We start from the raw sequence: 20,460 nt of genomic DNA on the forward strand, positions 1-20,460 counted from the left end.
AATAACATACATTGGATAATTACTATATAAATGAATATTAGAACATAATCTGATTAGTTTAGCAACAAGCTTTACGTTTAAAGCAAACAACAACGAATCCGAATCTTAGATTTCTCTCAAGAACTCCCTAGAGCGAATTGGGATAATGTTTATGATTATCCTTTTAGAGATGATGGAAGGAATGATGGAAAAGGGAGGGCTACGATCATCGGTGTTACTGTCTCTGGAGATGTTTCGATGGCTGATGATCGGTCGAGGAGGATGATGCAAATTTTTAGGATGAGTTTAGAAGGGACAAGATGGGATCCTGTGAAGTCATTAGGGGATGAGTCTTGGATTGTGGATCTTGGTGTGACTATACCAGCTGCAGTTTATGGTACCAAGCCAAACTCGGTTTATTACTGTAGTGAGAAGAATGTTTATTGTCGCAATGTGATTCAAGGTGATTCAAAAGGATTTCGAGTGTCGAGAGTATCTAAAATTGATTTATAGCAAAGTACACATCGTTCTAGAAACCCAAAAGACTAGCAATATATTTTTAGTAATAACTAATAATATACATTTGATAATTACTACATAAATGAATATTAAAGCAGAATTTGATTATGGATAGGGCTTAGGAAAAAAAAGAAAGTAAACGTTATTATTCTATTGGATCCGTATATATATTCTCTGTTTGTAGATAATTTCCAATCCCTATATTTCCTCATTGTATATTTTTCCTTTTTTCTAGCATTAGGTTTACCTTTCTAGTTGTGTATAACTCGAATATTTTCAAAAGAAGTTTAGAATTATTACAAAACAGAGAATTTACTACTTGTGAGGTGAATCTCAATGCCAAACTGGTCGGAGATTAACTTGGATGTTCTACAATTGATTCTAGAACGTCTGAGCATCCGCAATAGACTCAATGCTCGATCCGTTTGCAAGAATTGGTACAGAGTTAGTAAAGAGTCTTTGATAAAGGTTCCATGGATGATTATCTTCCCATCCAGAAAAACAAAGGAACGTTCATGTCAATTATTCGATCCCCAAGAAGGTAGGTTTTACGAATTGAACAAGCTCGTTAATGACTTCTATTCTAGCCAATGTATCGCGACTTCGGGAAGCTGGCTTTTAATGTTTGACTTTGGATCAAGATTCTATGTTTTGAATATTTTCACACGCGAAAGAATCAATCTTCCGCCTTTAAAGTCACACCAAGGGAGGATTTTTGTTAAGAAGACCCGAGATAAGCTAGGCCGAGACAACTTCATGTTAAGAATCAGGCAATCGAGTATTACTGCGAGAAACGCATTAAACCAGACAAAAGCAGTTTTATGGGTGGACGAGTTAACCAAAAACTACGTTGTCGTCTGGTCGATAGGTCTCTTGTATATGATGTTCACTAAGAGTGGATTTGATAACTGGAGAGAGATACCTACAAGAGAAGGTCCTGAGATTCTCCATGGATGTCAAGACCTTGTCTACAAATACAACAAGCTTTATGTTTTGAGTAAACAAAACCGAATCAGAATCTTGGATTTCTCTCAAGAACTCCCTAGAGCGAATTCGGATAATGTTTACCATAATCCTTTTAAGAATGATGGAAAAGGGAGGGCTATGATCATCGGTGTTACTGTCTCTGGAGATGTTTTGATCGTTAAGAATCAGTTGAAGAAGATTTTCAACATTTTTAAGATGGGTTTAGAAGGTACAAGATGGGATCGTGTGAAGTCATTAGGGGATGAGTCTTGGATTGCGGATCTTGGTGTGACTGTACGAGCTTCAGTTAATGGCTCCAAGCCAAACTCGGTTTATTATTGTAGAGACATGAATGTTTATTGTGGCGATATTTCTACTCGATCGCAGGTGATTCAAAAGTATTTCACGAGTCTAAAGTTGGGTTGCGTGAGGTTGTTTATTCCTACTCTATAGGTCCATTGCGGTAAACTCGTTACAGCACCAAATTTGATTCCATTGTGTGGCTAAGATTGGTTATTTATTTATTTTAATAGATTAAACCGTTTTCATTATAAGAGTTTTTTTTTCAATTGGTTTGGTTTTTCGAATATGAACAATTAATTGTCTCCATCGAAATATCGTAAAGTCTTGTATTTATTAATCTAAGCAAATGAAATGTAAAAAGAATGTACATGAAGGATATTGACACGGAATTTTTCCGAAATTAATGATTCGTTTGTTTCACACGAGAAACAAAAACCCTAAAATGATAGGCGCACGCCTCCAAAAAATGCTACACGAAAATGTCTAGTCCTAGAGATGATAATGGTTGGTCAAAGCTTTATCCTGATCTCTTGCGATCGATCTTCGAAAGCTTAAGCTGCTTGGATTTTCATCGAGCAAGAACCGTTTGTTCAAACTGGTATGCCGTATCTCGAACATGTCCTTTGTATCCATGGAGAATCGTAATCCGAGGTAAGAATTCTGTCTTGTTTGATCCAATACAAGACAAGATCTACACAAAAAATCTTCTTGGAATCGACTTATCCAAAATCCATTGTCTCGCTAGTTACGGTAATTGGATACTAATAGTTGATCTTCGTCTTGATTTCCATCTCTTGAATGTGTTTACTCGAGAGAGGATCAATCTTCCTTCATTAGAGTCATCCCTACGTGGTGATCGTCCTTTTAGATTCATACGAAATGACGACTTTGGATACTTCCTTGAGCTCTACGGCACTAAGTTTCTCTTGACGTGGAACGATTTTAGGTTTGAAAAAACTGCTATTCTGTGGGTAAACGGGAGAAATGGAGATTACATCGTTGCTTGGGCTATCAAACAGTTTTATATCTTCTCATACAAGAAAATAGGAAATGATGATGTTGGTGATGGTAATGATGATAAGCGATGGAGTATCACATGCACACAATGCGAGGATATGGCTTATAAAGATAACAAGCTTTATGTGTATACTTTTGATCATTACATCAACATTTTTGATTTCTCTGGATATTGTCCTAAAGAAACCATGGAAGAAAACCCTTATCTTAATCATCCTTTTCGTTTCGTAGATACGATTTATAAGTTGAGACTTGCGGTCACAAGAGCAGGAGAGGTTCTAATCGTTCTGAGTATAGTAGGGTTAGATAAAAAGTTTTGCATCTACAAGCTGAATCTTAAGATTGGTGATTGGGAAATAGTAGAGTCTTTGGGAGATGAAATGTTGATTTTTGGTCATAGGGTCACAATAAGAGCACCGGACAAAGATATTAGTGGCGGAGGACTCAAGAGTAATTCAATATGTTTCCTTTATGATGACCATTTGTCTGATCATCATCTTACAATGAAGACACAACCAATTTGCGGTGTGTTCGATCTTGCTACTAGTACAATCACATGGCATACAAGATTAGAAGATCTGTCTTCCAAGGTTTGTTGGTTTGTTCCAGGATATGCATAGTCTTTATAAGCTTTGTCAAAAAATCTCCTCCTCAGTCACTGATTTTGGTTTTATTTGGATAAGTACTTTGATTGTAATATGCTTTCTTTTAGCTTATAATCATCTTTAGAAGATTTCGCATAATTTCCCACTGAAGTTTTTTTGCTAAGTCTCTGGAAATATTTGAATCAACCATCGACTAAAGTTCTTGTTTTTAGTAAAACTAAGACATAATCCACATGAATCACAACGGATTTTTTTTTTTTTTTTGATCGTTGATTTTTTTTTGGTAAGGTTTTTTGATCGTTGATGAAGTATGTTTTGTTTTTTTTCATTCAAAAAAAATGATGGAAGTATCTGTTGTTTGTTAAACAAACACTAATAGACTTCTCAGACAAATTATCAAACACTTGATTACGCATACATATTTACTTAACCGTGTTTTAGTTCGCGGGCTTTGTTCGTCAAATATATAACCCATTAATGTGGGCTAAGGCCCATTAATGGTTTCCTTTGTTCAAAACCTAACCCTAATTTCTTTCTTACATCACAACCATCCGAATGATTTGAAGAAGACGACAATGTCAAGAACTCGTTACGATTGGTCAAAACTTTGTCACGATCTTTTGCGATCGATACTCGAAAGCTTGCACTACAAGGATTATCATCGAGCAAGAACCGTTTGCTCACACTGGTACACCGTTTCCTCAACATGTAAGCGACCTCTGTATCCATGGCGAATCTTATTCAACGAGAATTCAACTTCACTCTTCGATCCCGTAGAAGAAAAGATTCACGAAATTCAACTTCCCGGAATCGAATGTTCAGATAGGTATGTTCTTGCTAGTTGCAGCAATTGGTTCTTGATGGTTGATTCTGGTTTAGATTTCTATCTTCTAAACGTGTTTACTCGTGAGAGAATCAATCTTCCATCGATGGAGTCATCGATTCTTGGTAAAGAGAGATTGGAAAAAGAAGTTGAGTGGAAACATTTCATCGAGCGTACGGACATAAACTCCAACAAGAAACAAGCTTGTCTTTGGATAAATGAGAGAACAGGGGATTATGTTGTTGCTTGGAGTATCAAACAGTACTACTTGTTCACTTACAAGAAAGGAGATGATTCATGGTTGAATCTTGAAGACACTAAGTGTGTGTCTATGGCTTTGAATAAGGACTACAAGCTTTATGTGTATACATTAGATAACTCGATCAAGATTTTTGATTTATCTGGTGAGTGTCCTAGTGAGATTGTCGAAGGGAATCCGTATCGTAACCATCCGTTTAGCTTTCGGGTTGTTTCGAAACCCGGGGAATACGCTTGGAGGCAGATTGTGGCGGTTACAAACTCTGGAGAGGTTTTGATGATCGTGAGCTTGAAAGGGTTAGATAATAAACGTTTGTTTTACATCTATAAGATGAATTTGGAAAGTTGTAATTGGGAAAGAGTAGATTCTCTTGGAGGTGAGATGTTGATATTTGGTCATGGGGTCACAATAAGAGCACCGATCTTAGATAGTAATGGTTTGGGAATCAAGAGTGATTCAATCTGCTTCCAGGGTGATGATCTTTGGCCTGTTAGTCATCTTTTTAATCCCATCATTTCCATCACACAACCTAGATGCGGTGTATTCGATCTTGCGACAAGTACAATCACATGGCATAAAAAGTTAGATGCTTCGTTCTCGAAGATTTTCTGGTTTGTTCCAGGATATGCTTGTCTTTGATCAGGAGATTGGTTTCTCATTTGGTCTAGTCTACAGAATTCAGTGAGAATCAGCAGAGCCAAGTGTTTTTGGCTACTTTGAATCTGGATATTACTATCGATTAGTTCAAGTATTGTCATAGCTCTAGGCTTTTATTGTTCATCTTTATTTTGCGGATTTTTGGCATATGATTTTTCTACGGAAATATGTTGTTGAATGAACCTTGTGGTTGATAAAAGTTCTTATAGAAATCTTTGCAAGAAATCTTGCAACTGATCTTCGTTTATGGAACAGCTATCAAAATTGCATTTCAAAAAAACTCAACTTGGTTAATTGAAAAACAGTCACAGGCTTGAGCCCGTTAATATGAGCTTGATGAGCCCAATACTCCAAGGGCCCAAATATTAATAGTTTTTTCGTCTTCCTGACCCAAACCCTAGTTTTCACATTTCAGATAACGCTACCAGCAAGCAATCGTGAGAATGCTTACAAATCAAGGTTGGTCAAATCTTTGTCCCGATCTCTTACGATCGATCTTCAAAGGCTTAAACCATAAGAGTTGTCATCGAGCAAGAACCGTTTGCTCAAATTGGTATCTAGTTTCCACAACATGTGTAAGCGAGTTCTGTATCCATGGCGAGTTTTATTCAAAAAGCACTATACTTTGTTGTTCGATCGTGAAGATGATAAGATTTACTAATTCGACCATCCATATCTTGACTTCTCCAGAATCTATTGTATCGCTGGCTCCAGCCATTGGCTTCTCATGGTAGATCTTCGTCTTAAATTCATTATTTTGAATGTGTTTACACGTGAGAGGGTCCAATCCATCTTCATCAATGGAGTTATCATTTCCCAGATGCGAACAATATGAAGACATCATCGAGTGTAGTGACATCCTATCAGCTGTTCTGTGGATTAACGAGAGTAAAAGGGACTATGTAGTTGCTTGGGATTACAAAAGACACATCTTGTTCTCTTACAAGAAACATGGAGAAAGAATCTTCAAGGCACAAAATGTGACGATATGGGTTTTACCATTTAAGGATAATAAAGCTTTATGTGTTTACTATTGATAACTCCATTAAGGTTCTTGATTTCTCGGGAGATATCCCGAGAGAAGACGTCGAAAGTCCGTATTATGATCCTCAGTTCAGCTCCGAAATGGGACTGATGGAATGTATTTGGAAGAGGAAAGTAATGATAACAAAATCTGGAAATGTTATGGCCATTCAGACCTCAGGAGGGAACAACAAAGAGAAGTTTTTGTTTCAAGTCTTTAAGATGAATCTTGAGAGTAGGAAGTGGAAAAGTGTAGATTCTCTTGGAAAAAATGAGATGGTTATCTTTGGTCATGGAGTAACACTAAGAACATATATCAATGGTGGTTCCATCTTTTTTGTTGAAGATGATCTTTGGCCAGGTCAAAGAAAATGCGGTGTGTTTGATCTTGCGACAAGTACAATCACATGGTCTAAGCCAGTAGGTCATAGTCTTGCGGAGACTAGGCGATGGTTTGTTCCAAGTTCTTTTTCAGACAATCATCTTCAAGAACATTGACCGCGAAATTATCAACACCATCAATGCGAGGAGGCATCAGAAAAACTTCAGGAACCTTATGGGTTTTTGGTAATCAAAATGTAATTCCAAAACTTTCTTCATTTATATGATATTAACCATTTAGCAAAAAAAAAAAAAAAAAAAAAAAGTTGCTCACGAAAAGCCATTGGATATTTTAATAATTTGATTAGGTATTGTTATTAGACTATTTCTATTTTTATTTATTGTTTTTCTTCTGTATTTATTTATTTATTTTGTTGCAAATTTAACATGAATAATTTCCTTGGGTTATTTGTGGTTTAGTCGTTGTTGAAGTTCTTGTTTTTAATAGCAATCTTTGTTAAGGATAAGTAAATCCTAATCCCACTCAACATACAAATCGTCGTTATTCAGCTTTTACAATAGAAAACGTAATAAATTAAAATAGATAAATGTCGGATTTTATTTTTTATTTTGCTATATATACCCTAACTTAGTACGCAAGGAAACCCTAAGAGAAGAATTCATGGATGAGACTCAGAGAGACGAAAAGATGAAAACTGGAGACGTCGACTGGTCGGAGATGTGTTCCGATGCCATGCAATTGATTCTTGAAAGCTTGAGCATTCCAGACTTTCATCGAGCAAGCACCGTTTGTTCAAAGTGGTACTCTGTTTCGAAATCATGCGTTGCAGGATCGCAAAATAGATATCCATGGCTGATACTTTTCCCGGAAAAATCTTCCGACTCGAAACCTTCTAAGAAGCTGTTCACAAAGTTGTCTGACACGAATTCTTGTAGGCTGTGTGATCCTCGAGACGGAAAGATTTACAGGACAAGATATCTCGGAGACAAATTATCCGAGTGGCGTTGCCTTGCAAGTTACGGTAACTGGTTACTAATGTTGACTCCTCATATCGATTTCTACGTCATAAACGTGTTTACCGGCGAGAGAATCAATCTTCCGTCTCTATCACTCCGACGTAAAGTGAGTTTCGAAAGAAAAGACGATGGTGGATTCTTCCTCGAACGGTTTGATCGTGAGACGATCATCGACTGGTTTATCGAGACTGCTGTTTTGTGGATTGATGAGAAAACGAAAGATTTTGTGGTTTGTTGGATTTACAACGATCAGTACTTGTTCTCATTCAAGAAAGGAGATGATTCTTGGTGGCATCTTGAAGACACAAAGTGTTTAGCTATGGCGTACAAGGACCAAAAGCTCTGTGTTTATACCTCTGATCATCACATCAAGATTCTTGATTACTCAGGTGATATCCCGGAAGAGATCATCAAAGAAAACCCATATCTGAATCATCAGTTTTACTATGATCCGCAACCGTGGGAATACATTTGGAAGAGGATATTAGCGATCACGACTTCAGGAGATGTTCTAATCATTCTGAGCTTAAAAAAGACCCTTGAGAAGGAAGAGAAACGTTTGTTCTACATCTTTAAGATGAATCTTCAAGGCGACGAATGGGAACGAGTAGATTCTCTGGGCAATGAGATGTTGGTTTTTGGTGATCATGGATACACATTAGCAGTAGCATCATCAGCTAAAGAAGATAATAGTGGAGGAGTCATCTATTTCGTTGCTGATGATGTTTGGCCGCCTCATACCAATAAACTCCTTGAAAGTAGTACCGGTGCTTTTGATCTTGCAACAACCGAAATAAGATGGTCTCTACATTATTTTTACTTTTCCAACATTCGCTGGTTTGTTCCAGGATCTGATAAACAATGATCGACCACGGTTCCTTTTTAGTTGTCAGTTTTTTTAATTTTAAAATTTTATTTCATTACTCTTTGATGTCTTGCTTTACATACATCAATAACTGCAATTAAGCAGAGTTTCAAGAATTTGTATATCTTCAATCTAGTTGAAGTACAACTCTTTTTTTTTTTTGTGTGCAAAAAAGTACAACTCGAGAATCTTTTCTTTTGCTCTGACTTTACCACGAATGAACCAATGAACCAAGCGCATAGATTTATGATCAAGAAGATGGTTCCGTAGGCATAACGATCTCTCAAATACCTTATTATTCTCTTGATAGTACGGAAGAGTCTTAAGTTGCCACGACTAATCTGCAAGAAATGATCTCACCCGTTGATCATTCATTGCCATAACCTGCAAGAAATTGTGAGCGAATGGATTTGGATAGATGACATTTAAAAAACTTTAAAAGGTCCAATATGAGTTTCGGCCCAATACTCGGCCCAACTTTAGTTTAAACCAATACTTATTTTTCTATTACTACATTTTCTTTCAATTATTATTCTACATCACGTTTGCAATTTTGCATATGTTAGAGCGATTAAAATGTCAATAATACCTGATTTTTGGAACAGATTCGGATGAATGAATTGTGACAAAATGTATAGACATAGGCAGCAAAGGAACTATGTTTCTTGATACTATTTGAACAACCCCTTCTCACTGTCACAAAAGAAAAGACATGAATTTCATTTTGTAAGATGAGTGTTTCATATATATTTTGAAAATTGTGATTTGCGTAAATTGTTAATTTTGAAAATATTGAGCTGGCTTGTAAATTTTGTGCGTTCTAATATTTTTGACTTACTTAATTTGGGAGTGGAAAATGGAAGATTCTTAAGATGCTGAAAATGCATCACAATGACCTTACATGAATTTCAAAATCTACAAATAAGAGATTAAATGATAATAAGGATTATGAAGAAAAAAGTTTAGTCAAAGAGTAAAAAATTATTGTGAAATATTGCATATGAATTTGGTCCATAGTTGACCAAAAAAAAAATAGAATTCGGTCTATACATAGGATGATATCTATACATAGGATGATAAACAATGCTGCACAAATCAAGCACACTTGTGTGCTACCATATATCCAATTTTCTAAGGCGACTTGAAAACCCAAAATTTTTGCTTACCAACGTTTATCTACAATAGCTCTGAGTGGAACGAAAGTGTGTAAGTGATGTGATAGTTTATTTACCTTCTCGAAATCTTTTATTGTTGTTGTCTTATTTAATTCGTTTATTTTTACAGATGACAAAGGTGTAGATCCCACTACACCTGGCTTTTGGAGTGAACTGTTTGTCATGTCAAAGCCTCAAATCTACCAAAGTTCCAAGGCTTTTTTCAAGAAGAAGCTAGGACTAGACTAGAAATAATTCTTATTCCCTTTGACAAAATCTACATCACTAGACTTAGGTGAAGAACACAATCGTTTTCTTTTTCTTTTCGGTCTCTATATTTTAGTTTGTTAATTGAGAACTCTTTTCTGTCTCTGTATCAAAACTTATTAAAGAGAAATGGTGCATAATGTTCTTTTTAATTGAGAGCTCTATTTGGATTTCTTATGTATGAGGAGATGTTTGGTGGAAGATGATATTTGGCTAAGTTATGAGAATAGTAATTCACACAGGAGAGGTTCTAGGTCATTCAGAGTAGATTCTCTTGTGGATATTTGTGTATTAGTCGTTGATGAAGTCATGTTTTTAAGCGCAATCTTTCCAAGGATAAGTGACCCCAATCCCAAACATACAAATCCTCTAACCTTGGTTTATCAATTATCACCAAGTTTATAAAACAAACTCACATAAATCAAGACCACAATTCTAGCTACAAAGCTCATAGATTTCTCTTTAATGGTAATGCTCATAGTTTTTAGAGCATTAAACAATAAAATAAGATAACAACAATAAAAGATTTCGAGAAGGTAAATAAACTATCACATCACTTACACACTTTCGTTCCACTCAGAGCTATTGTAGATAAACATTCGTAAGCAAAAATTTTGGGTTTTCAAGTCGCCTTAGAAAATTATAGTTTTTTTAAATTTTATTTTAAACTCGTCTGAATTAAATAAGTCGGTTTCTGCGAAGGAGCTTGGATACTTGATCGATAATAAGGGTCAACTTCAAGCTCGATGTGTTCCACCATTTTAGAATCGTTTTGCAGCAGAATTACAATGTCTCGTATGTGCAATTGAGGCTCTAAGACGAAGAGAAATCCATGTGATAAAGAAGCAGGTATGAAACCCTAATTCATTACTCCACTATCAAATGTTACTAGAAGCTAGAATTTACCTGTCATATTTGTTGGTTCTTTCTTTTGGTGCTTCTGCTTCAAATTCAAACTCGAAACTTATAATCTTAAAAGGGGAAAAAAAAGACAAGTTTATCTTGCAAATTATTAATGTACTTTTGTTTGACTCTTTAACCTAGCTAACTAATTTTCTTAAGGAATACGGAAACTTACCCTAATTAAGAGAAGACTTTTTATGTATAGGTTTTTTATTAAGGGTCTTGTTTATGTAATTAGTTAATCCCTAAATCTAGCCGCCACCGCTTCCATGGCTCACAATGGCACAATATCACCGACGACCAGAGAAGCCATCACAACAAACTCGCTTAACATCGATATTGCCAATGTATCTAAAGTCACTTCAATAAAAAAGATGGAACCTAAAGACGCCGACTGGTCAGAGATGTGTTCCGATTCCATGAAATTGATTCTTGAAAGCTTGAGCTTTCCCGACTTCCATCGAGCAAGAACCGTTTGTTCAAGCTGGTACTCTGTTTCTAAATCATGCGTTGCGGGATCAAGAAGCAGGTATCCATGGCTGATCCTTTTCCCAAACTTTTCGGGATCTTGTACACTGTTCGATCCTCTTGAAAACAAGACCTACAAGACAAGAAATCCCGGAAAAAGTCGTTGCCTTGCAAGTTACGGTAACTGGTTACTAATGTTGACTCCTCGTCTCGATTTCTTCGTCTTAAATGTGTTTACTTGCGAGAGAATTAGTCTTCCATCTCTTTCACTCCAAGGAGGTAAAGTGAGATTCCAAAGAAAAGACGATGACGGAGTACTCTTCCTCGAACACTCTCCTAAGGATCGTGAGACAATCATCAATAGGTATATCGAGACGGCTGTTTTATGGATTGATGAGAAAACGAAAGATTTTGTGGTTTGTTGGATTTACAACAGTCAGTACTTGTTCTCTTACAAGAAAGGGGATGATTCTTGGTGGCATCTTGAAGACACAAAGTGTTTAGCTATGGCTTACAAAAACAAAAAGCTTTGTGTTTATACATGGTCTCAGTACATTAAGATTCTTGATTTCTCTGAAGATTTCCCGAAAGAGATCGTCGAAGAAAACCCGTATCTGAATCATCGGGTTTACTACACTCCACAACATAGTAGGGAATCTTGGAGGGAGAGAGTAGCAATCACAAGTTCAGGAGATGTTCTGATCATTGTGAGCATAAGAAAAACGTTAATAGAGAATCAAGAGAAACCATACTTCTTTAAGATCTTTAAGATGAATGTTGAAGGAACCGAATGGGAAAGAGTAGATTCTTTAGGTGATGAGATGCTTGTTTTTGGTGATGGCTTCATCAAGGGCAATTTGATTTATTTCGTTTCTGATGATTCTTGGGACCCCGTGAGTGATCAACCCTTTCAAAGTAGTACCGGTGTTTATGATCTTTCTACAACCGAAAAACGCTGGTCTCGATTCGCTTATTGCTTGTCCAACATTCGCTGGTTTGTTCCAGGATCTGATAATAAATGATTAACCTCGGATTCTTTTCTATTTTCTAGTATTTTCGTCCCCTTACTCCTTGATGTTCTGTTCATCCACGTTTGCAAATTAAGCACAGTTTCAAGAATCTAGTTGATGACGACTATTAGTATTGTATCTCATCAATCTTGTTGAAGAATTCAAGAATCTTTTCTTTTGCTCTGACTTCACCAAATGTTGTACATTGGATCATGTTCATAATGAAATCACAATTAAGGTAAAAATGAATGAACTTGATAACAACAACTTTATAAAGAATGACCTCAATGATTCTGTATTAACTTCAAAACTTCTAGCAAATGTCTATCTATCTGTCCACTTCTGCTGCTGTTGGCTGAGGTTGTTCGTGAACTCTAGGCTGTCTCACAATAGGACCAATCAACTTCCAAACTGTATTCAAACGTATAAAAACCCAAAATCAGTAAGCAAACATGGCACTAACTGGCCTAGTTGGTATAATTTGATTGAAAATCTCTCGTTCTGTTAGATCAAGACCTGAAATTAATTTTACATTTTTAACTTACGGTAAATCGCTGCGCCAAACCACTCGTTCACTATCTTCACCCATGTGCTTGTCCAACCAACATCAATGCTCCATCTATGGGTTACATGAATAATACAATTTCATAGTCATGATTCTGAGTTTTATTGTTTCAGATGAGAATATGCAGATTGGAATTTTCCTTACTTTTGAGCTGAATGTGAAAGGTTCCAGCTGATAAACAACATAGCAAAGTACATTGCTCCTAAGGAGAACACAAGGTGGAAGAATCCATAGCTGTATGGTATATCGTCTTCTTCTTTCGCTTCATCTTTACGGAACTCGAACTGTAATAAAGATTCTATAATGTCTGTGACCGAAAAATATTGAGTTTCAAGTTGAGTTTGAATGTAAACTTACCCTGAAGGATTCTGAATCGATCCCGGTTGAGAATGTTGCCATCACAATGGCGCCTATAGCTATAAGGAAACTCTGAACAAAGGAAGAAGTTAGATTAATTCTAAGTAAGCAAGAACTCAAGAAGAGGCTTTGAGCTGTTACCAGTATTGTAATCCAATCAGTATGACCGTTTTGAGTATGCGCATTGCATTTTGTATGTGAAGGTTCGCTGATACAAAACTTGTATTTAAGTAATGCTTTGAAGAACTAACCAAACAAAAGTTAGATTTTGGTTTTTCTCTTTACCTTCTGATCGCAGACCAACATAGGAAGACAATGTAGGAAGCCATAATCCCAGAAGACAAAAGTCCTCTATTCTTTACCTTTTAATGCAAAGCATCAGAATTCGAAGCAAAGATAAATCATTGTGTTACCTTCAAGCAAAACTTAGGAAAAGTACCTTTGAATGCAAGGACATAACCATCATAACGATTAAAAGAACAACAGTCCATGAGATAAAGAATATATTGAGGCCACAAGCAGTCGAAGCTGCATAAAAGTAGTACATCACTGCGATCCCGCAAACAGAACCGATGTAGAAAACTATTGACATGACCAAACCAAAAGAGCAGCTGCAGAAAACAACAGTTTTAAACTATTAGCCAACAAGTGATATATCCACATAGAGTAAACCCTTTTGTAATGACTGATACTTGCTTACCTTTGCTTACTTTGGTCATGAGGCATCCAATAGTTATTCCACCAAGTGATGAATTCGATAACACTTACAAGTTGAAGACCAAGAAATATCCTGCAACAATAGAAATGGTAAGAGAATCATGTGTTTCTCTATCATTTAAGAGAGCAACTTGAAAGATGATTTTACCCTGCACCAACTCGCGCGATTTCCCCTGTAAGGAAAACATCATTGTCGTGATCCAAACCGATCAGATCAAATGGAAAAGATTATAGAGCTATAGTGAGACAGAAACATACCGTAAATTTGGATGTAAAGCTGAGGTATGAAGAAAGAAGCTACCATGGCTAAAACCAGCAGAAAAAACTTGAAGATCCAATTATCCGAGTGCCAACTGTTTTGAGCTTCGTGGAGTTTCATTGTGTTCCATGTTGAGAGGAACATAAGAAAGTAAAATATCTTCATTGTTAAGGATACATAAAACCTAAATAACATACCAAATTACTTAACATTATGACTCTATCAGCAAAAGAATTCATATTTCAGGATACGAAACATCCTAGACTCACGCGAAGTACTCCAAGCGTATGGAAACAATGACTTCCTTCTGGTCCACAAATACTGACATCTGCATTGATGATTTCAACTTAAAAAGTATCTTTAAATTCAACATTAGATATATCTCAAAAGATTTGTGACTTTACATGGAAGCAAGGCCAGAGCCTTTTGTGCGTAGTCACGAATAAACCAAGCGCATAAGTTTATAATCAAGAAGATGGTCCCGTAGACATAACGAGCTCTCAAAGACTTGTTTTTCTCTTGGTAGTAAAAGAGACTCCTCTGTTCTATTTCCCTTATGAGTTCATCTAGATGAGCAGCCTCTAAATCACCAGGACTGATCTGCAATGGTCTCATCCGTGTAGCAGCTTCCGCTGATCCATTCATTGCCAAAACCTACAAGAAATTGAAATCGAACAACCTTTAACAATTCCAAATGCCAAATGATGTCTCTCTAACACAACACAATTCCGCCTAGCGATTAACAAAATCTCTAGAATCTAAAGGCAAGAACAAGAATGTCAAAAGAGAAACTCCAAAGCAGAGAATCAGACCCATTATCAGTAATTAAGAAAGAAAAAAAACTTAAAATTTCCGGTTAAAAATCTGACCTTTTATTTGGCTCTGGCTGGAATTTCGCTATGTAAAATTAGACACAGAAGCTAAAGAATGAGAAGAAAGCGAACGAAGAAGAAGCTAAAGAGTTGAAGTGTGAGTTCAATGTTCTCTCACACGATAATCACGCAGAGAGTAAAGAAGAAGCAGAGCGGTTCGAAAACTGGATTTAAAATAAAACGTTTGGTGTATGATTTGGTGTTACGATTTCATCGTAATGACTTTGTGCACTTTTGTTTCTAGCCGTACGATTTGATGACCTTTATCTTCATCTGCTTTGACCAAATTATATCTCCAAAAAAAAGAAAATTTTGAATGAATATTTTAATTTGAAGACACATGTTGGATTTCCGCTTGTGTGTTGATTTTTATGTTTAATGATTTTGATCACACCACATGAAACTTGCTAATTCAGAACTTTGAACATTGAAATTTTTAACAATAAGATAAGAAGAAACATTCCTTCCATGAACGTTAAAATGGACAGCCACGTTGTGTTTGTCGAACTTTCTAAAAGTAAATCATCTTTCATTACTTGTTGTAGTTTAACTAAAAGTTCGGGAAGTGTGTAAATCAACCGAGACATTAAATTTTCTTGCCTACTAAACAGATAATAGTTGTCTCGTTATGCTTAAGTATTTTTCTTCATTCGCTCTCTATTTTATTAGTTTTATCTTTCCTAAAAAGAATATGACTATTTACTATACATTTGAACTGGAACTTTTAAGAACATTCTTAAATTGTACTATTTGCTTTTGTCATCTAGTTCGGTGGATTTATACCAAGCGTTTGACCAATTAGCCAAATTGAATCAGTTCCTTCATCATGTTCATGTGTATCCAAGCTGTAATCAATCCGAAAAATTATTAAAGTATATACAAATACGGTTTCCTTGGTTATGGCTTTTTTTTTTTCATCAAACACCATTTCTATTAAGATATCGGAAAGAGACTCTCCGCTAGGGAGAGCCAATCAGGAACCGACGAGCTTACATGGGAAAAGAGACTGTTTCGAGATCGAGCATGTTTAGCTAAACAATCTGCTCGAGTATTTGAACTTCGAGGAAGGAATCTAATACTAAAAGAAGGGAAAAAACAAACGAGTGACCGGAAAGATGCCATTTCTGCTGCCTTGGTTATGGCTTATTGCTGCTATAATGAGTAAGGCAGGTTATGGGTTATGGAACGGACAAATACGTGAAGACAAAAGAGTTTGGTTCATAATTATGACTTTCTTTTGGGAGATAAATGCTTTGGTTCCCAATTATAACCTTCTTCACCACGCGATTTGTGGACCGTGTTAAGTAGATTTGCTTTCTTTTTCGGGAAACATAATTTAAAGTTTTAAACTATATAGTTTGTTTCTTTCTATGAAAAATCTTTTCCCATTTTTTATTAGAAATAATAAGAGTCTGTTAATTGAACCACACATAAATAAACAGCTAAATATCGTGTTAATAAGATATAAGGGTTTGGTGATAGTTGGCAAGAACTAAGATATCTCCTCCATATGCGCGCAACCTCCTTGAAGTTTCACTGAACTCTCTAATCTGATTTTTTTTTGGAAGAAATTTGCATGAACCCGAAAAGGATATTTTTCAAAATAGTTTATAAATCGTTTGTGAATTAAAAATCATGGAAAATCTAAAGGTCTCTCTCTCTCTCTTTCAATCATGAGTAAAGAATCCATTAGTCCCTTGTCAACGAAGCAACCGTAGCATCTCACAAACAGATTCCAAAGAAACCTAGTCAGCGTTTATGATTCTTCTCAGAAACCCATTCCTCCCATACCGCCCATGCCACCCATGCCGCCACCCATACCCGGAGACACAACCTCTTTCGTTGGAATCTCAGTCACAACTGCTTCAGTCGTTGTCAACAAAGACGAGACACTAACCAATAGAATAAACAAAGACAACAATATTAGCAAAACATTGCAATAAAATAAAATACAAAACTGGACGACCAATCTTTCAAACTCTGTGTACCTTGCAGCATCAACCAATGCGGTTCTGATCACTTTCAAAGGATCAATAATACCGGCTTTTACCATGTCCACATATTCTCCTGAAAGTAAATGCCAAAAGAAGCTAGTTCAGATTTCGGAATATAGGGAAATAACAAGGTGGATCAATAACTATAGAAAGTGAATTTTATCTAGTGCATATAAGAGTGTAACCTTTAGCAGCATCATAACCAAGGTCAGGATTATCTTGCTCCAAAAGCTTGCCTACGATGACTGCACCCTCGACTCCAGCATTGGAAGCAATCGTGTAAACAGGTGTCTGCATCAAAGAAAGATTGTGTGTAAGATTCAAGAAGCTATTTATATTAAGAGGAAGAACAATAAGATTAGAGTAACACACCTTGAGAGCGTTTTGAATGATTTGAACACCAATTTTCTGATCAAAGTTAGCTGTGGAAAGCTTATCAAGTTCTTTCGAAGCATACAAAAGAGCAACACCACCACCTGCAATACACACAAAGTAAGGTAATTCTTTTTTTTTCAGGAACTCAACCAAACTTTGTTCTAGAGATTTGAGATAGTTTTTACCTGGAACAATACCCTCTTCTACGGCTGCTTTAGTGGCATTTAGAGCATCAGTTACTCTATCTTTCTTTTCGCTAACTTCTGTCTCACTCGCTCCTCCAATCTAAAAACCCATGTGAGTAATCCCGACGTTAGTAATAAACTAATAATGCATTTATATCCTTTTGTTCTGATGTTCACAAGAGGTGTGCATTACCTTCAGTACAGCAACACCACCCGAAAGCTTAGCCAACCTTTCTTGCAACTTCTCCTTGTCATAATCAGACGTGCTCGCTTCAACCATGGATCGTATCTGCGTGGTTTATTAAAATTTTAAAACATATTAAATATTCTTACGAGTTGGAAAAAGGGTAAAGTTATATACCACTGTACTACTAAATGATAAAAAAGCACAAAGCACACTAACCTGTTCACATCGTTCCCCAATTGCTTGCTTGTCACCAGCCCCATCGAGAACAACAGTATCGTCTTTGGATACAGTTATCTGTTAACAAATGAAAATCAAGTTATATAAATGTATCAGAAGGTACAAGGGAGAAAGAGAAAAAGCAGAAGGAATTGGACCAAACGAACCTTCTTGCAGTTTCCGAACATACTGAGGTCAATGTTGTCGAGATTCATACCTAACTCTTCTGTTATTACCTACAAAGTGGAATCACCAAAGACACATTATGGCTCATGTGATTAGTGTGGGTGTGACAGACAAAATAAAAAGAAACATGGGCATGCCTGGGCTCCGGTGAGGGCAGCTAGATCGTGTAAATTGGCCTTTCGGTTCTCTCCAAAACCAGGGGCCTTCACAGCACAGACCTGTAACGCAATACCATTCACATCAATCCAAGCAAATTAAATTCCTAATAAGACGTCGTAAAAAAAGGCTGAAAAGAAATACCTTGATTCCAGCACGAAGTTTGTTCAGAATGAGGGTGGCAAGAGCATCACTCTCCACATCCTCAGCAACGATCAGCAGCGGCCTTTGCTTCTGAAAACGGCAAAGAAAATAAATTTCGATCATCAGATACAATTACTTGATGAATATCAGACATTATTGACAACCAAGACATCGCCAAATTATTTATACCTTGAGGGCCAGTTCTAAAACTTTCACCATAGCGTTTATATTCGAAATTTTCTTCTCGTGGATAAGAATGAGAGGATCTTCTAGTTCCTGCAACCCATACCCATGCAGAACAAATCAAAATGAGAAGTTCCTTAAATAGATAAAGCAACAAGGTGGGAATCCTTACACATTTTTGGGTTTTCGGGTTAGTAATGAAGTATGGGGAGATGTATCCTCTGTCAATCTTCATACCCTCAACAACTTCCAGCTCATTAAACAAGGTCTTGCCATCCTGAATCAAGAGATGATAACATTAGTCCCGTCAAGGAATAAGCAAAATAATTTGACATTTAGGGATCAAATTCAACTCACTTGAATTGTGATCACTCCCTCTTTGCCAACAGTTTCCATAGCCTTTGCAATCAGTTCACCAATTTCTCTATCTCCATTAGCTGATATTGTTCCAACTTGGGCAATTTCTTCAGAAGTGCTAATCATGCGTGCTCGGCTCTGCAAGTTCGTCACAACAGTATCAACTGCCAATTTGATACCACGTCTTAGGTCCATTGCATTCATTCCAGCGGCAACTGATTTACAACCTTCCGTGAAGATAGCTCGAGTTAGGACTGTAGCACATGTTGTTCCTGAAGCATACCAAATTTTTTGTCAGAAACAAAAACAACGGTCAATAAGAGAGTAGATAGGAGACTGACAACCAAATTACCAAATAAAGAAAAAACGTTTTAATACAATGAAAAGGAACCCTTACCATCACCAGCTACGTCATTTGTGGCGTTAGCAACCTGTTTGACAAGACTGGCACCAACGTTCTTAATTCTGTCCTTGAACTCAATGCTCTTGGCAACAGTCACACCATCTTTTGTCACCTTTGGTGCACCCCAGCTTTGTTCGATGATGACATTACGGCCCTTAAAAGATAAAGAAATTTAGAAAACGGTTTTACACAGTGGGATAAGTATAACTAAACAGGTAACTATTGATACTTGTTAATATGGAATCACATTATCCTTTTGTTAACTAGATTCACCCACAATATTAATCTCTTGAACAGAAACTATCGGAAACATAATTTGATTACCTTAGGTCCCATAGTGACTTTAACTGCATCAGCAAGATCCTCGACACCCTTAAGCATTAAAGCCCGAGCTTCAACACCAAACCTTATGTCTTTTGCAGCATAATTCCTAGTAGAATTGAGCCTGCTTCCAATCTAACAATACACAAAATGCAAATCTATACATACCCTCAAACGGCTAAACCACAAATTAGATACAAAATGAAGAACACGAACCTGGCTTGTACAGTTTCTGGCAATCCTGTTGAAACAAAGAAAAATAAATCCCATCAATAAATGAAAAGCAACTTTCAGAAATACAAAGTAAATGGAAGACGCTACACTCTTCAAGAGCAGAGAAAGATTCAATTCAATCCAGTTGCTGCTAAAATTGGGAAAATCTGAACTAAACTCAATACATATTATAACCAATTCCCAACAGTTTCACACAACTTTCAGATCTCGAGGCAGAAACAAAATCACAGAAGAAAAAAGCAGCAATCAAATCATAACCACAAAGAAAACCAAAAAAGTCGAATAGATCTACCTAGCTTTGGAAGCAACGTTGGTGACAAGACGATACATGATGATTGATTCTCACACAACCGAGGAGATTGCAATTGCTTCAGATCAGATCGACCTAAAGAAGAAGAAGCTAAATTGACAAATGAAGCAGATCGTCGAAGATTCTAGAAGAAGTAGTAGGGTTTAGGGTTTTACGTTTTCTCCAAGCTCATTTGCTTGGTTGAGAGTTTTAGCCTCCGATTTTGGATCCGGTTCCGAGTTTTGACCCGGTACGATTATAATATGGGCCTTGTAAAGCCCAG

General features: G+C 36.6%; 7 protein-coding genes across 7 annotated transcripts; 5 read left to right on the forward strand and 2 right to left on the reverse strand.

Annotated features, from left to right (window-relative positions):
* Positions 1-34: 34 nt before the first annotated feature.
* On the forward strand, positions 35-2,099 carry LOC9315501 (putative F-box protein At4g22660). The gene has a single exon (XM_002879388.2). It carries the CDS (start codon positions 835-837, stop codon positions 1,915-1,917), a length of 1,083 nt encoding a protein of 360 aa, XP_002879434.1. The 5' UTR covers positions 35-834; the 3' UTR covers positions 1,918-2,099.
* Positions 2,100-2,148: 49 nt separating this feature from the next.
* Positions 2,149-3,524, forward strand: LOC9315502 (putative F-box protein At2g33190). The gene has a single exon (XM_002879389.2). It carries the CDS (start codon positions 2,247-2,249, stop codon positions 3,402-3,404), a length of 1,158 nt encoding a protein of 385 aa, XP_002879435.1. The 5' UTR covers positions 2,149-2,246; the 3' UTR covers positions 3,405-3,524.
* A 382-nt stretch (positions 3,525-3,906) lies between these two features.
* On the forward strand, positions 3,907-5,382 carry LOC9315503 (putative F-box protein At2g33200). Its single transcript, XM_002879390.2, has one exon. It carries the CDS (start codon positions 3,965-3,967, stop codon positions 5,108-5,110), a length of 1,146 nt encoding a protein of 381 aa, XP_002879436.2. The 5' UTR covers positions 3,907-3,964; the 3' UTR covers positions 5,111-5,382.
* A 1,468-nt stretch (positions 5,383-6,850) lies between these two features.
* On the forward strand, positions 6,851-8,533 carry LOC9315505 (putative F-box protein At2g33200). The gene has a single exon (XM_002879392.2). The coding sequence runs from the start codon at positions 7,155-7,157 to the stop codon at positions 8,373-8,375; it is 1,221 nt and encodes a 406-aa protein (XP_002879438.1). The 5' UTR covers positions 6,851-7,154; the 3' UTR covers positions 8,376-8,533.
* A 2,435-nt stretch (positions 8,534-10,968) lies between these two features.
* LOC9315506 (putative F-box protein At2g33200) lies at positions 10,969-12,189 on the forward strand. Its single transcript, XM_002879393.2, has one exon. The coding sequence runs from the start codon at positions 10,969-10,971 to the stop codon at positions 12,187-12,189; it is 1,221 nt and encodes a 406-aa protein (XP_002879439.1).
* Positions 12,190-12,326: 137 nt separating this feature from the next.
* On the reverse strand, positions 12,327-15,176 carry LOC9315507 (probable serine incorporator). The gene is made up of 13 exons (XM_021027269.1): positions 14,945-15,176; positions 14,480-14,729; positions 14,327-14,403; positions 14,075-14,234; positions 13,965-13,989; positions 13,800-13,889; positions 13,539-13,710; positions 13,385-13,461; positions 13,241-13,307; positions 13,100-13,171; positions 12,887-13,026; positions 12,723-12,796; positions 12,327-12,588 (listed from the first exon to the last, which is right to left on the reverse strand). Exons 2-13 carry the CDS (start codon positions 14,718-14,720, stop codon positions 12,506-12,508), a joined length of 1,278 nt encoding a protein of 425 aa, XP_020882928.1. The 5' UTR covers positions 14,721-14,729; positions 14,945-15,176; the 3' UTR covers positions 12,327-12,505.
* A 1,342-nt stretch (positions 15,177-16,518) lies between these two features.
* On the reverse strand, positions 16,519-20,367 carry LOC9317335 (chaperonin CPN60-like 1, mitochondrial). Its single transcript, XM_002881222.2, has 17 exons — positions 20,181-20,367; positions 19,871-19,895; positions 19,658-19,789; positions 19,328-19,487; positions 18,931-19,202; positions 18,746-18,850; positions 18,580-18,666; positions 18,391-18,480; positions 18,228-18,308; positions 18,072-18,140; positions 17,905-17,982; positions 17,695-17,790; positions 17,502-17,601; positions 17,314-17,417; positions 17,127-17,232; positions 16,936-17,014; positions 16,519-16,839 (listed from the first exon to the last, which is right to left on the reverse strand). Exons 1-17 carry the CDS (start codon positions 20,216-20,218, stop codon positions 16,716-16,718), a joined length of 1,746 nt encoding a protein of 581 aa, XP_002881268.1. The 5' UTR covers positions 20,219-20,367; the 3' UTR covers positions 16,519-16,715.
* Positions 20,368-20,460: the final 93 nt, after the last annotated feature.

The sequence above is a fragment of the Arabidopsis lyrata genome, assembly GCF_000004255.2.
Source record: "Arabidopsis lyrata subsp. lyrata unplaced genomic scaffold ARALYscaffold_4, whole genome shotgun sequence".
NCBI lineage: Eukaryota > Viridiplantae > Streptophyta > Magnoliopsida > Brassicales > Brassicaceae > Arabidopsis > Arabidopsis lyrata.

What these genes read in the sequence shown, in the direction of transcription:
- LOC9315501 (XM_002879388.2), top strand. Translation starts at nt 835, where the DNA reads ATGCCAAACTGGTCGGAGATTAACTTGGATGTTCTACAATTGATTCTA.
- LOC9315502 (XM_002879389.2), top strand. Translation starts at nt 2,247, where the DNA reads ATGTCTAGTCCTAGAGATGATAATGGTTGGTCAAAGCTTTATCCTGAT.
- LOC9315503 (XM_002879390.2), top strand. Translation starts at nt 3,965, where the DNA reads ATGTCAAGAACTCGTTACGATTGGTCAAAACTTTGTCACGATCTTTTG.
- LOC9315505 (XM_002879392.2), top strand. Translation starts at nt 7,155, where the DNA reads ATGGATGAGACTCAGAGAGACGAAAAGATGAAAACTGGAGACGTCGAC.
- LOC9315506 (XM_002879393.2), top strand. Translation starts at nt 10,969, where the DNA reads ATGGCTCACAATGGCACAATATCACCGACGACCAGAGAAGCCATCACA.
- LOC9315507 (XM_021027269.1), bottom strand. Translation starts at nt 14,720, where the DNA reads ATGAATGGATCAGCGGAAGCTGCTACACGGATGAGACCATTGCAGATC. An exon ending in TTATGTCCTTGCATTCAAAG is followed by an intron (nt 13,462 to 13,538) that starts GTACTTTTCCTA and finishes TTGCATTAAAAG; the next exon opens with GTAAAGAATAGAGGACTTTT. An exon ending in TGTTGGTCTGCGATCAGAAG is followed by an intron (nt 13,308 to 13,384) that starts GTAAAGAGAAAA and finishes GTTTTGTATCAG; the next exon opens with CGAACCTTCACATACAAAAT.
- LOC9317335 (XM_002881222.2), bottom strand. Translation starts at nt 20,218, where the DNA reads ATGTATCGTCTTGTCACCAACGTTGCTTCCAAAGCTAG. An exon ending in AAATGACGTAGCTGGTGATG is followed by an intron (nt 19,203 to 19,327) that starts GTAAGGGTTCCT and finishes GGTATGCTTCAG; the next exon opens with GAACAACATGTGCTACAGTC. An exon ending in TCATTCAAAACGCTCTCAAG is followed by an intron (nt 17,233 to 17,313) that starts GTGTGTTACTCT and finishes TCTTTGATGCAG; the next exon opens with ACACCTGTTTACACGATTGC.